The following is a 13,152-nucleotide window of genomic DNA, read 5'->3' as shown; positions in this document are numbered from 1 at the left end:
GATGGATGAAGCAAAGAAGTGCAGACCAACAGGAGCGGGATGTAGATCGCTCCTGAGAGACACAGCCAGAATACAGCAAATACAGAGGCGAATGCCAGCAGCAAACCACTGAACTGAGAATAGGTCCCCCGTTGAAGGAATCAGAGAAAGAACTGGAAGAGCTTGAAGGGGCTCGAGACCCCAAAAGTACAACAATGTCAAGCAACCAGAGCTTCCAGGGACTAAGCCACTACCTAAAGACTATACATGGACTGACCCTGGACTCTGACCTCATAGGTAGCAATGAATATCCTAGTAAGAGCACCAGTGGAAGGGGAAGCCCTGGGTCCTGCTAAGACTGAACCCCCAGTGAAATAGACTATAGGGGGAGGGCGGCAATGGGGGGAGGGTTGGGAGGGGAACACCCATAAGGAAGGGGAGGGGGGAGGGGTATGTTTGCCGGGAAACCGGGAAAGGGAATAACACTTGAAATGTATATAAGAAATACTCAAGTTAATAAAAAAAAAAGAAAAAAAGAAAAGAAAAGAAAAGAGGCTGAAGGAACGCCCATTGAGAGCCTGTCCCACATGTGGCCCATACATATACAGCCACCAAACTAGATAAGATGAATGAAACAAAGAAGTGCAAGCTGACAGGAACCGGATGTAGATCTCTCCTGAGAGACACAGCCAGAATATGGCAAATACATAGGTGAATGCCAGCAGCAAACCACTGAACTGAGAACAGGACCCCCGTTGAAGGAATCAGAGAAAGGGCTAAAGGAGCTGAAGAGGCTTGAGACCCCATATGAACAACAATGCCAACCAACCAGAGCTTCCAGGGACTAAGCCACTACCCAAAGACTATACATGGACTGACCCTGGGCTCCAACTGCATAGGTAGCAATGAATAGCCTAGTAAGGGCACCAGTGGAAGGGGAAGCCCTTGGTCCTGCCAAGGCTGGATCCCCAGTGAATGGGATTCTGGTGCGGAGGGTAGTAATGGGGGGAGGATTGGGAGGGGAACACCAATATAGAATGCGAGGGGGAGGGGCTAGGAGGATGTTGGCATGGAAACCAGGAAAGGGAATAACATTTGAAATGTAAATAATACCCAATTTAATAAAGATGGAAAAATTAAAAAAAAATGTCAGTAGAACATAGACTATCTGTAAGTTTGAAAGAGTTTTTACTAAGCAAGAAGGAAGAATGTTGTCATGAAGGGTGTGAAAGAGGATAGTGAGAATCAAGCAGAAAGTTAAGTCCTTCTCACAATCACTACCAAGCACAGGGACTAAGGTTTCTATGCCAAAACGCAACACAGGAAAAATGATAGTAAAACAGGGAAATAGCAAACAATAGAAAAGGAGAAAGTTGAAGGTAGAAAAGGAACAAAAAATGGTGAAGAGAAAAGAATACCAAGAAGAAAAGGGAAACTGGGAGAGGCAAAGGTGCCTCAGGAGAGGAAGCATTCAGACACATGTGAGGGTCTACAAATGGAGACGAACAGTGACAGGCCTAGCGGGAACAACTTGAGGAGACTAAGAAACTTGGAATTTTAATGAGAGCTATATTATTTTATAGCCTTTCATTTCAGCCTTATTGTTTTAAAGCAAAGATATTGTTACCACTGAGAGCTTAACAATAGTGATTCCAGAGGTAACTTCTAGAGGAAATAAGAAACAGATAAGAACCAGCAATAAGTGTTAAAGCGATTGGCTGAACATCTGTGTTAGAACCTAAAAAAGGTTAGTGGGGAATTTGTAAGAAGTGCTATGTAAGAGTGTTTGCCTAGCATACACAGACCTCAGGTACTATCTCCCCAATATTCTCTCTCTCTCTCTCTCTCTCTCTCTCTCTCTCTCTCTCTCTCTCTCTCTCTCTCTCTCTCTCTCTCTGCCTCTCTCCCCCTCCTTTCTTCCCCTCTGCTCCCCCTTTACCTTTTGCTCTTCCTCTCATTGTCCTCTCTCCCTCTCCCTTTTCTTCCCTCTATTTTTCCTGCCGCTATCTCATATCTCATACAATAGCTGCAGTTTGACAATTGTGGTTTGAATATACTTGGCACTGTGAATGGCACTATTAGGAGATGTGGCCTTGTTGGAGGAAGTGTGTCACTATGGTCATAGGGTTTAGGACCCTCTCCCAGCTGCTTTGGAGATAGTCTCTCCTGATTGCCTTTGGGTCAAGATGCAGAACTCTCTGCTCCTTTTCCAGCACCATGTCTGTCTGCCTGGTGCCATGATTCCTGCTGTGATGATAATGGACTAAACCTTTGAAACTGTAAGCCAGTCCCAATGAAATGTTTGCCTTTATCAAAATTACTTTGGCCATGGTATCTCTCTACAATGGAAACCCAACATAAGATAACGGTGAAATAAATGTCCATAAACTCAAAAAAAAAAAAAAAAAAAAGACGGGTATGGTAGCACGAGAGCTTCTAATCCCAGCCCTCGGGCAGGGTGGACATAGAGAGGATTCCTAGCCAACCATTCTAGCCTCCTTAGTGAGTTTCAGGAGAGTGAGAGACCTTGCCTCAAAAATAACAAGGTGGACAGTACCTAAGGAACAACACCTGAGGTTGTCCCTGACCTTTACACACTTCAGAACGCACATGTACACCTATACACATGTGTGCACGCACAGAGAGAGAAAGAGAGAGAGAGAGAGAGAGAGAGAGATTGATTTCTTGAGCAAGTTAAACCACCATGTATTTTGTTTCTCTTAGTTATACCTATTAAAAAGATACCTTTCTGATGAGTTTTTACCTCAGTTCCTTTAAGTCCCACACCAGAATATAGAACAATACATACTCTTTTCTTCTTATCACTACATTTTGAATCCACAAGCAGCATCACAGTCACTTCCACTCACTTCTTACTCCAAAATGGCCCTCGCCAGAACAAACAGGACTCAGCCTGTACATGTTAAATCCCTTCATGTACCCACATGCACGACCATTTTCTTCATGCATGTTAGAGGCTACCTACCTTCCTTCAGTGCTGGAAAGATTGTGGAGTGAACCTCACAGTAAACAGACTTTCCAATAACTTTTTCTTTCCTCAAAGCAGCTTGGCAAACCCTTCCTCCCACCAAGTTCCAGCTTTGTAAATGAGAGAAAGCACCTCAGAGTTACACAGGCTTCTTACTAGAAATCTCACATGCTGTAATATGCTTTCTTCCACTGATTTCATTATCTACTTTTTAGCATTCCAGGGGGTAAATAAATGTCCTTACATATATCTTAACCCCCAAAGTAACAAACTCTTTGGCTAAGAAAACAGCTGACCCAACAGGTGTCACCTGGCATTTTTCTAGCAAATAGTAGTGTTGCTTTCCATATTAAAAGATAAGGATGGAAATGTAAATCCCCTGGAGAGAAATAACATTTATAAAATTACACTGGTGCTGCCCTGCGAATGACTGATATGAGAGCCACTCTGAAGAGGAAGTTAAAATGTCAAGCAGGAGAGAATGTGCGTCCAAGGGACATGTGAGAAGCAGGAGCTCATGACACGTGTTACTCAGAATACTTTGATTTTTCACGTTTTAAGTCTGGCCTTCCAGGGAATTATTTACTATAAAAGTCACATTCTATGCCAAGGGGAAGCTTAAAGTCAGTGTGAAATCTTGTGGAGTTGAAAAACAAAGCTTCAGAAGTTCCCATAAATACCCACCAAAGGGCAATCCTCTACCCTTCCCTCAGAAGTCTTACATTTCTAGTCCTTTCTCTGGCTTGAACAGATAAACAGATAGCTGTTTCTTCAATGGGGTCCCCAGTTGTTTGCATGTCTTTGGGGCCTGTGCGCATAACTCTAGGCTTGCCCAGAGGTATGCTCAGCACAGCTAGATCCTTCCAGCTATGAGATGTGACAAATCGAGTCTCACGCCCGTTTAGTACAATAGATTCATTTTCCTCTCTTCCGCCCAGGCAGAAATGTACACATGTGTGGGGAGGGAATTGGACTGGAGATAATTTTACACAGAACTTGAGTCTTTTTTGTTATTTCTCCCTGATTTGTTTATTTATTATTTCTAACTACACATAGTTGGATTTGCACAAGTTATATTATGTTATTTGAATCTTCTGCATATTTAACAAAATGCACAATTCTCAGATTATCTTTAATTTCACCCCCTGATTGGAGAGAAGATGGTAAAAACCACTGAAGAGCAGTGGACATCTTATTTGAGGTCATAATGACTATTGCATTGGTTTGGGGCTTTTACTATGTGATGTGCCAAGTGGATTCTTTAAAAAAAAAAACTGCTTTGATGCTAATCTCTCTTCCTCTCTCCCTATTCCCCTCTTTCCCTCTTTCCCCCATACCCTCCTGTCTAGGTTGGTCCATTCGGGCCCAGGGAAAGGATCACCTCAGGCTGCTATGGACCTGTCCTTTGCAACTCGAACTGGTACCAAGCAAGGAATTGAAACACATCTCTTCAGGGCAGAGATCAGCAGGGACCTCTCCCACTGGACAAGGAGCATAGTACAGGGGTGCCACAATTCAGCAGAGCTCACTGCTGAAATCACCACCGGTGAGTCCTGCCACCTGTGAGCTACCAATGTCCCACTAACCCATTATTACATGATTACTAACTGCTCTGGCCCCAAAACTATTTCTATTCTCTGTGTTATAGGGTATGTAAAATTATAGCTTTGAACTTCAATGCTTCTCAATTAGGTATTGTTTGTTCTCCTAACACGTAACTAGAGGCTTTTTTTCTATCCCACCTCATCTCACCTTCATTGAAGAGAAACTGGTAACTAGGATGATCACTTCCAATCCTCCCAATTATAACCCCATGAATGGCTTCAAAAGGAAGGGAATTTGGGGGGTATAAACTAGTAGGGTTATTGGTTATAAACAGTGGGAATAGTATTGCTTATCAGAGAATAGTATTGCTACTAAACTGAGCTCAAAACTGATGACTCAGTCTGTTAGAAATGACAGGAAAGAAAGGCATTTGAGTTGGGGGAAGCAGAACAGAAGGAAAGTTCTAGAACCTCAGCAGAGCTCTCTCTATTTCTGGTAGGAGTGAAGGGGCAGAGACAGGTTGGAAGAACTCTACTGTCAGAGAGAGCTCTCCAAAATGACTAAGAAGGGACACATGTGTGGAAGGAGGGACCCTTCCATTCCATGTCATTTACTGCATCCCTTCTCTACACTAGGCAGTTTTTCTTACAGTTAAAAAAAAAAAGCAAAAAAACACTGTGTGTCCCAAGTCAATCAGTTGAAACAAAGAACAAAGCCAATATTGTTTTAATGAAATAAGGTGAAATTAGAGATATCAATGTCAATACTGTCCTGTTTGGTGGAACTTTTAATTCCAGTGTGTGTGTGTACATGTATGTGGTGTGTGTATGTGCAGGTGTGTGTGTGTGTGTGTGTGTGTGTGTGTGTGTGTATTCATGGCTGTGTAAGTATGTGTATAATACACACCATAAAATCATGTACATTAGCTATGTGGACCTGCATTTAACACAATATATACAGAATATCCTATACAGAGCCAACAGTATCTGTGGTGCTATGGGTTCTGGTCCCAAGCCCTAATACAAACAATTTTTAGTCCTGAGATCTACAGCCAACCACTGTCAAGCCTCCCGCTGACACTTATGAACAGGACATTCTGTGACAAGCACCTCCTCATCGAACCTCCCAGGGAGTTCCTCACAGTCACCACTTAAAATACTCTATTTCCCATCTCCTGTCACACCCCCTTGTATGTTCTTATGTGGCTTTGAGGATGCAGTAGAGGCTTGTAGTCACACTTGGTCTTTTTCAATAGCGGCTGACCTGAACTCACATCCCAGCTCTGTCATCTCTTAGTCATTTACTTCATCTCTTTTTTTTTCCACCCCACAGCTGTAATCAGAAAGACAGGACCCACTTCTGAGGATTCTCAGAAGAACTATTAACAGCCATTACTCTTATAATTATTACCCAAGACTTGCACGGCCTAATGTAATAAGCTCATGGAGGCTCTCTAAATTTAAATTAATTAAAGCTTAGTAATTTCCTCAGTTATGTCATCTTTTCTGCTTCCTGGTAACATGTGCTAAAGAGCTACATCCCAGGATGGTGTAAATCTCTATCAAGCTCCACTGTGCCAATGTGCTCTAGAGGATGAGGACTCCCCACTAAACAGCTAGAAAGTTTATATCAAGTTTTCCTGTACCAATAACAAAACAATAATTTCATACTCTGAGGCATGAATAGCTGAGTCTCTTCTCAGCACAGAGTGGTGCATGAGAATTCTCACTTAACAAATCTAGGAAGAGATAATGTTACCAGGCCATGGGCCACTCTTTGAGGAGTACTGCAGTAGGGTACCTCCCAGGGGTACTCTAAAAGTTGTGACACACAGTAGCATGTGATGGTGTTTTCCAAAATGTCTCTAAATGTGTAGTAGAATTTTTGCTGCAGTATACTCAAGAGAGTCGGTGCTTTCTACTTCATTTTTAAAGATAGGATGTCAGTATGTAGGCTAGGTGTGCCTCAAACTGACACTCTTACCAAATGCTGTGATTAGATACACATGCTTGGCTTGATGAATGTCTATGGTTATCTTAAAACTAATTTGTGTTCCTAATCATTTCTTACTGTTGCTGGTGACCCATTAGGAGTGCTCCTGAAGGTTGTGCTCCTATGGTATCGGGCATGAAAGGCAGGATCTGAACACAAAAGTTGGGAGAGACTCAAGCCACTCAGCTGCTGAGTTTAATAAAGTTATAGGTGTTTGCCAGTGAGCTTCATACTCCATGCAATGATTTTAGGAAAGGATGAAGGTGTCCACGAGGATTCGGTCTGTTATGGACACACTCTCTCTCAATAGTAAAAGTCCAAGGCTGGTGACCTAGTAGGCAAAGGAAGATTACAACAAATTATGTAAGCCAAGCTAAGAGGAGGGTAGCAGTGGTGTGACGGAAGTGACTAAAGGCAAACCCAGCTCCAACTTCAACGATGCCTCTAGACACTTGGCGAGAAAACCTTTACCAGAGCTTCCTTTGACATGGTCACGTGTCTAGTTTATCCCCTGGAGACTGAGAGCATTGATACCCCCCCCCCCGTAAAGGCCACCAATACCATATGGTGTTGGCTAGAATCAAAGCACACCACAGCTAATTCAGAGTAACTAATCGCATAGCTTTGCAGTTCAAACTTGGGGAGAGCATGAATAAAACTACGCTTAGAACTTACTTACATATGCTGCAGGTATGAGAAATGAAAATTCGCAGAAAGGGAGGACTCCGGGTGGGAAGGCATTGCTACCTCTGTGACACTGTTCTTGGTTGTCCCTGGACTGGGGGTGGGGATATGGAGAGCAAACCACTCAGATCTACCAGAGAAAACCTTTGAAGAAGACGAGCTCACAGTACAAGTTGAAAAAGACATTAAGTCGGGGCAGAGGCACATGTATTTCTCAGAGCTCCGTTTGAAAGGTAACTCACTTTGCGGCCAGTGGAGATCTTTCCTCCGAAATCCGAAGTTCTTCCCTGCCCAACCGTCATCACCTGTCAGGAATCAGGAGAGAGTAAGGCTGAGAAACTCACTGTCAAACCTCTTGCCCCAAAGCCCACTACATCTGAGCCCCAGAGCACAGAGAAAGGAACATGAAACAGAGGAGAAAGGGCTTGAATTTTCAAAGCTAAACATCCCCAGGTGGTGATATTGTCTCCTCTCCAAGCTTTAGGTTCTTTAAGCCCTGTACTATTCCTGAGACGTTTCTGCCTCAGAAGTCAGTGGTGGGATTATAGTCCTTAGATTTAGAAAGCAGAGCAGAGCAAAGGGTGACGCCGAGTGGTTTCTCAACCAATGACACCATCATGTGCTGCTCTCAGGACCCCCACCCCCACCAAAAAAAATGTGCATGCTTCCCTAAAATTCAGAGCCAATTGACCTGCAGGGGTCTGATAAACGTAGCATTTTATGAGGCAAACTAACCCCAGTCTGATAATTGATAAGCTTTTTCTGGAAATCTTTGCTGAAATTATAAAGGATATATTTGTAGCCCTTCTTTAACAGGAGCTAGGGTGCTAGTGACTGGCCACTCCCTGCCACTATAACAGGCTTAATGTACTGGATTTTTCTGAAACAGCAAGGTTTCCAGGTAAAATCCCGCGCCAGGGCTGCGTTCATGCTTTTGCTCCTCTGGATTGGAGGTGCCCTGTGCATGCCCCGCAGCAAGCTTCTGGACACCTCACAGGCAGGGGGATGGAGTAGCATTGTTCACGAAAGAAAGGTGCCACATCACAGACCTGACTGCAGCAGCACTTCCTGGACCCAAAGTCTTAGGGGACATTAGAGGAACCGCCCTTTCCATTTCTGAAATAAATTTTGTTGGGGCCTTTTTTTAAAATGCAGATAGATTATCTTTAAACTGCTCACTTCTGACCTCTTAAGCATATTGTATGTATTAACTTTGGTAGCATAAGGGAGTGCTTGCCTCTTTCACCCAATAGCTGGCACGACTGTGTACAGATGCATGCATGTGTGTGTCTGTCTGTCTGTCATCTGTCTGTCTGTCATCTGTCTGTCTGTCTGTCATCTGTCTGTCTGTCATCTGTCTGTCTGTCTGTGTGTGTGTATGCATGCATATCACCATGATATGGTGATGGTGATGGTGATGATGGTGGTGATGATGCAGAGGTGGCTTGCTTTATTTAAATAAAAGGTCTGTTGTTTCTGGCTAAAAGCCAGGCCCACCTGGCCATAGGAGGTTGTGCATCTCTTTCCTGTTGACATGCACATTGTCAGAAGGCGAGATAAGGACCGTAGCCCAGAAAACATCCACTGAATCTCAGTTCCTGATGATGGCTAACATCAATGCCAATCTAACATCAATGCCAATCCAAAAAGCATGGGAATTGTGGTCCTTTTTTTTTTTCTCACTTTAATAAGAAATTTGAGTTGGGCTGAGGAAAGTAAAACAATGAAGTGATGGATAAAAGGACAGATGAATCGATTTCTGCCATGTCTCTCCCACCCCTCTCTCTCAGCCTGCACCTACAGAAACCAGGAATGCCGCTTGACCATACATTACGACAATGGATTTTCTATTTCCACTGAGCCTCAGGATGGTGCCTTTCCCAAGACAATCATACAGTCCCCTTATGAGAAGCTCAAAATGTCTTCGGATGATGGAATCAGGATGCTCTATTTAGACTTTGGAGGCAAAGAAGGAGAGATTGTAAGTGTGCTCTTGTGACCACGTGGCTTCACTTGCTGCATTATGCAACACATCTGCCATGACTTGGAAATGGTAGGCCGCCTTACTACTTACTATAACACCTCCTACTGATCGCACAGTGGTGGCAGCCTCCTGTGGCAGTTGATCCTTGAGAAAGTGGGATTGAATTCCTCTGCTTCAAACAGACCCCGTTATCTCCAGCTCTTTCCTTTGGTTTCATTCTTCATTAGAAAACGACATAAATATTTGAGTCTCGAGAAAGAATCTTTTATAAGGTTAGCATTAAATTCTCATCAAACAGGATTTCTTGGGTGTTTTTAACATATGCCCCATTCATTTTAAATATGTGCTAAGCAGCTAGTACGACCTTGGCATTGTGCCAGGTGATGGGGATGAGGGCAGGTATGTAAAATAAGTGTTACTGGGGCACAGAACTAAGGGTACTGGGGGAGCAGACAGTGGGCAGCATCTGAACTGAGGGGAGGACAGACAAGACTATGGGAACTACACGTCAGGCAAAATTCACCCAAGTTAGCCAGTTAGTGGTTACAGTAACAGCCATACAGCACACCAGTGCACATAGTTCTTGTGTTTAAATTAATGTTTTTCTGTGGTCATTGCTCCCCAACCATACTGAAGACATGTGTGAAATCCAGTTTCCCAGCAAGTGACAATGGTAGGCAATAGTGGTCCATGGCGTTTCTTAGAAAATGGAGCGTCTCACCTTAAGGTGTCAAGTGAGGAACTGGAAGCACACCCTCAACTTTGTAGTAGTTAGTCTACCCAGCCATTATGTCCGTCACAATAGATTGGCTTCCTGTTACAACAGGAACAGAGAAAATTTAAAACACAGAAACTAGTCACTAACTGGAAAAAAAAATCTAGTTCTTTTCAGTCAGCTACTAAACCTCTACTCTCCTTCCCTCTTTCCTATGCCCACTTGTACATATGTTTCTTTGGTGGGCTTTGGTACAAAGTATCTGGAAAGCATTTTTGGGGGGCTCCCAGAAGCTGACTAGGGGGAAGGTCCGTGTTCACAGTGAAGAGTTAAGAGGCCTTTCACCTCAAACTGAGACATGTCATGTGATCCTGCTGACCTCAGTGCAAAACCAGGCTGTTGCTGTGGGTACTATTGGCAGAGGTCTCACTGTCGGAGAATTCTACTTTTCAGTGGAGTCTCCAAATTTCTCTGCATTTTGCTTTTATATGTCTGCATTCCAGTTCCTTATATGTAGTCTGAGACCATGACTGAAATGAGGTAGTGACGTGGACGTCCCTGTCACTAAAACACGTCTCGTTTGTTACTAGTTTATCAGTCAGACATTTGTGTACTTGTTCTTCTTTTTTATTTTAAAATATTTCTCTCTTTTTGAGATTTATTTATTATATATAAGTACACTGTAGCTGTCTGTAGACACACCAGAAGAGGACACCAGATCTCATTACAGATGGTTGTGAGCCACCATGTGGTGCTGGGATTTGAACTCAGGACCTCTGAAGAGGCTGAGTCTCTTAACCACTGAGCCATTTCTCCATCCCTGTGTACTTGTTCTTAAATGCAACTACTTTTTAGCAATGTGGAAACACACAAGGACTAGTCTTCTGTTTTATCCTGGCTTGTATCCCAGGCTATTTTGCCCCATTCATTTCTTTGGAATCAAGTCACCCTAGCTATAAAATACAGAGATTGAGGCAGACAGTTTTTAATGCCACTATTCAAACTTGTGTCTCCTTTTTAGTGGCATGGGCTATGGGTAATTTCCAGCTCTGACATCACATAGACTTCAGTCCACATTTCATTACTGACTATAAAAGCTGTGGTTTTGCGAAGTTGAAAAACAACTCTAGATCTTAGTTCTTCCATATGGAAAATGGGGACAATGGCAATTGCTACCTCTTAGGGTTTCAACATTGGAATGTTATCTTGACTGCCTTAAAGGAGATGGAAGGCCCCCTCCATAGTTGGCCATGATCCTAGAATAGAAACATATATCCATCCCTGTTTCCTGACTGGGGATGCAGTGTGATCAGCCCAGTTGCTTCAAGTTTCTGCTGCCTTGAGTTTCCCACCACAATGGACTCAACTCTGAGCTAAAATACAGCCTTAAGTTGCCTTTGTAAGAATGCTTCCTTCATGCCAACAATAACCAAAAAAAAAAAAAAAAAGGAACCAAGGCACTGCTCTATAAAAGGAGATCTTCCGCTTGGTAGATATTATTGTATGTCACAGTGTTCTTATTGTTCAGAAGTGCCATCATCAGAACAAAAGTCTCGACAACAGAAGAAAATCAGGACGTTTCCCAAATTTTTCTAAATTGGGTCAAGTGATAATTCTACTTCTGAAGGTCTCTATGCACTAACCAGGCATACCCTGGGTTGTGAAGGAGGCACACTGAGAAGGACTGAGTTAGGACTGTAGACATCACCATCAGAGAGATGTCCGTCCACAGGGGTTGAAGAGCAGAGGGTGGCAAAGGCTGGTGTGCTTAGCACAAGCTGTGTAACTCCGATTCACAAGGCACTCTCACATGCAGGACCTTATTGAATACTCTAATTACCTTGCATATTAGTAAGGCTGAGAAGAATTTTAGGTGAGCTGGTCAAGACTAGACATCCAAAACACTGTCAGATCCATGAAACAAGCAACTCGAGCTGTGAAATTTGAACTGTTGCCTGCTGTATCAAACTTGGCATAAACATCACTAATGGGGAGCTGGAAATAAATGGTTCAGACAACAAAGGGTCCCTTCAGTATTTATGGAATTATTATAGGTAAATACATTAGAACCCTTTTTAGAAAAAAAGAAGGTATGGGCAATGTAAGGAATAAATTGGAAGAGTTATTCCCTTATGTTCATTGAGAACATAGATTGGGGGACAGGGTTGTTCCAGTTAACATGGCAGAAACACAAGTGCATACAGAGTGGCTATCACTATGCCCCACCAAGTGTTCACTCAAGATCTCTGATGCTCTCTTCTTTCTCAATTTCAGCAACTGGACCTTCACTCCTGCCCCAAGCCCATCGTTTTCATCATCCATTCCTTTCTGTCTGCTAAGATCACACGGCTGGGCTTGGTGGCCTGAACAGAGGGGCGACTTGCCTTAGGAAAGGAAGCCTGCCGTGCCTCAGGACTGTGACATCGGGCAGTGCACCAGATGTAGCATGCACAGCCAGCTGCAGGTTTCAGGAGTCACATGTACCATCATCCCAGGCTCCTCCATCGGTTTCAGAAACTCCAAGGGACACCCTAAAGAAAACACCACAGGGGTTTTATCAGAATAAAATTTCATAGAATAGAACAAAGAGGTGAGGGTGGGTGAATATGCAGAGCATATCTCTAAAATTATGACAACCAAGGACACAGCCATTACAGCAGCACAGGAAGATCTTAATCAGTCCAGTCTCTAGGCAACTGGTTCGCCCAGGTAAGCCAGAGCCAAGCCGATGAGAAACAACTAGCTACACCTTTTCCTCTGCCCCTAGTAACAGCCTCTTGCTTTCCTGTGATTATTTCCCGATTCAAGTTGAGCTAACTATCCTTGGTAGGAACAACAACAATGCACACCTTTTTTTTTTCTTTTAAAGAATGAAGCAGCTGCTCCTTAATTTCCTTAATGAGGTATTTTTCTGTTGGTCTAGAGTGATTCCAAAGTGTTCTCATTAGCATATGTTGAACAGGAGTGAGATAAAGCGCTGGATATTGACCTGAGCTCTAAACTGGCAGAATCTGAGCCAAAGTGGACTGTTTCAACTGCAAAGTTATCCTGAAGACTCATACGCACAAATGATGATTAATTCTGGAACTCCACTCCACACCCGTGGATGCTGTCTCATAGCCAAAACTGGTACCCATTTTTACAGACATCAAATTCCGGGCAATTTTTCAAAAGATTGTCATTACACACTCAGATACACACACACACACACACACACACACACACACACACACACACGTCATACAGTTGGGAGTTAACTGCATT

At 43.3% G+C, this 13,152-nt stretch overlaps 1 protein-coding gene across 1 annotated transcript in view; it reads left to right on the top strand.

The window, feature by feature from the left end:
- Sntb1 (syntrophin, beta 1) overlaps positions 1-12,742 on the top strand; it is a 268,321-nt gene extending 255,579 nt beyond the window's left edge. Inside the window, 3 exon segments of the mRNA NM_001130542.1 lie at positions 4,318-4,514; positions 8,980-9,170; positions 12,163-12,742. Of these exon segments, the coding sequence (NP_001124014.1) occupies positions 4,318-4,514; positions 8,980-9,170; positions 12,163-12,255 (481 nt within the window). The 3' untranslated portion in view covers positions 12,256-12,742.
- Positions 12,743-13,152: the final 410 nt, after the last annotated feature.

The sequence above is a fragment of the Rattus norvegicus genome, chromosome 7 (assembly GCF_021556685.1).
Source record: "Rattus norvegicus strain SHRSP/BbbUtx chromosome 7, alternate assembly SHRSP_T2T, whole genome shotgun sequence".
NCBI classification, from domain to species: domain Eukaryota; kingdom Metazoa; phylum Chordata; class Mammalia; order Rodentia; family Muridae; genus Rattus; species Rattus norvegicus.
The sequence above is the reverse complement of the archived record's forward strand: the minus strand, read 5'-3'. Positions and strand labels throughout refer to the sequence as shown.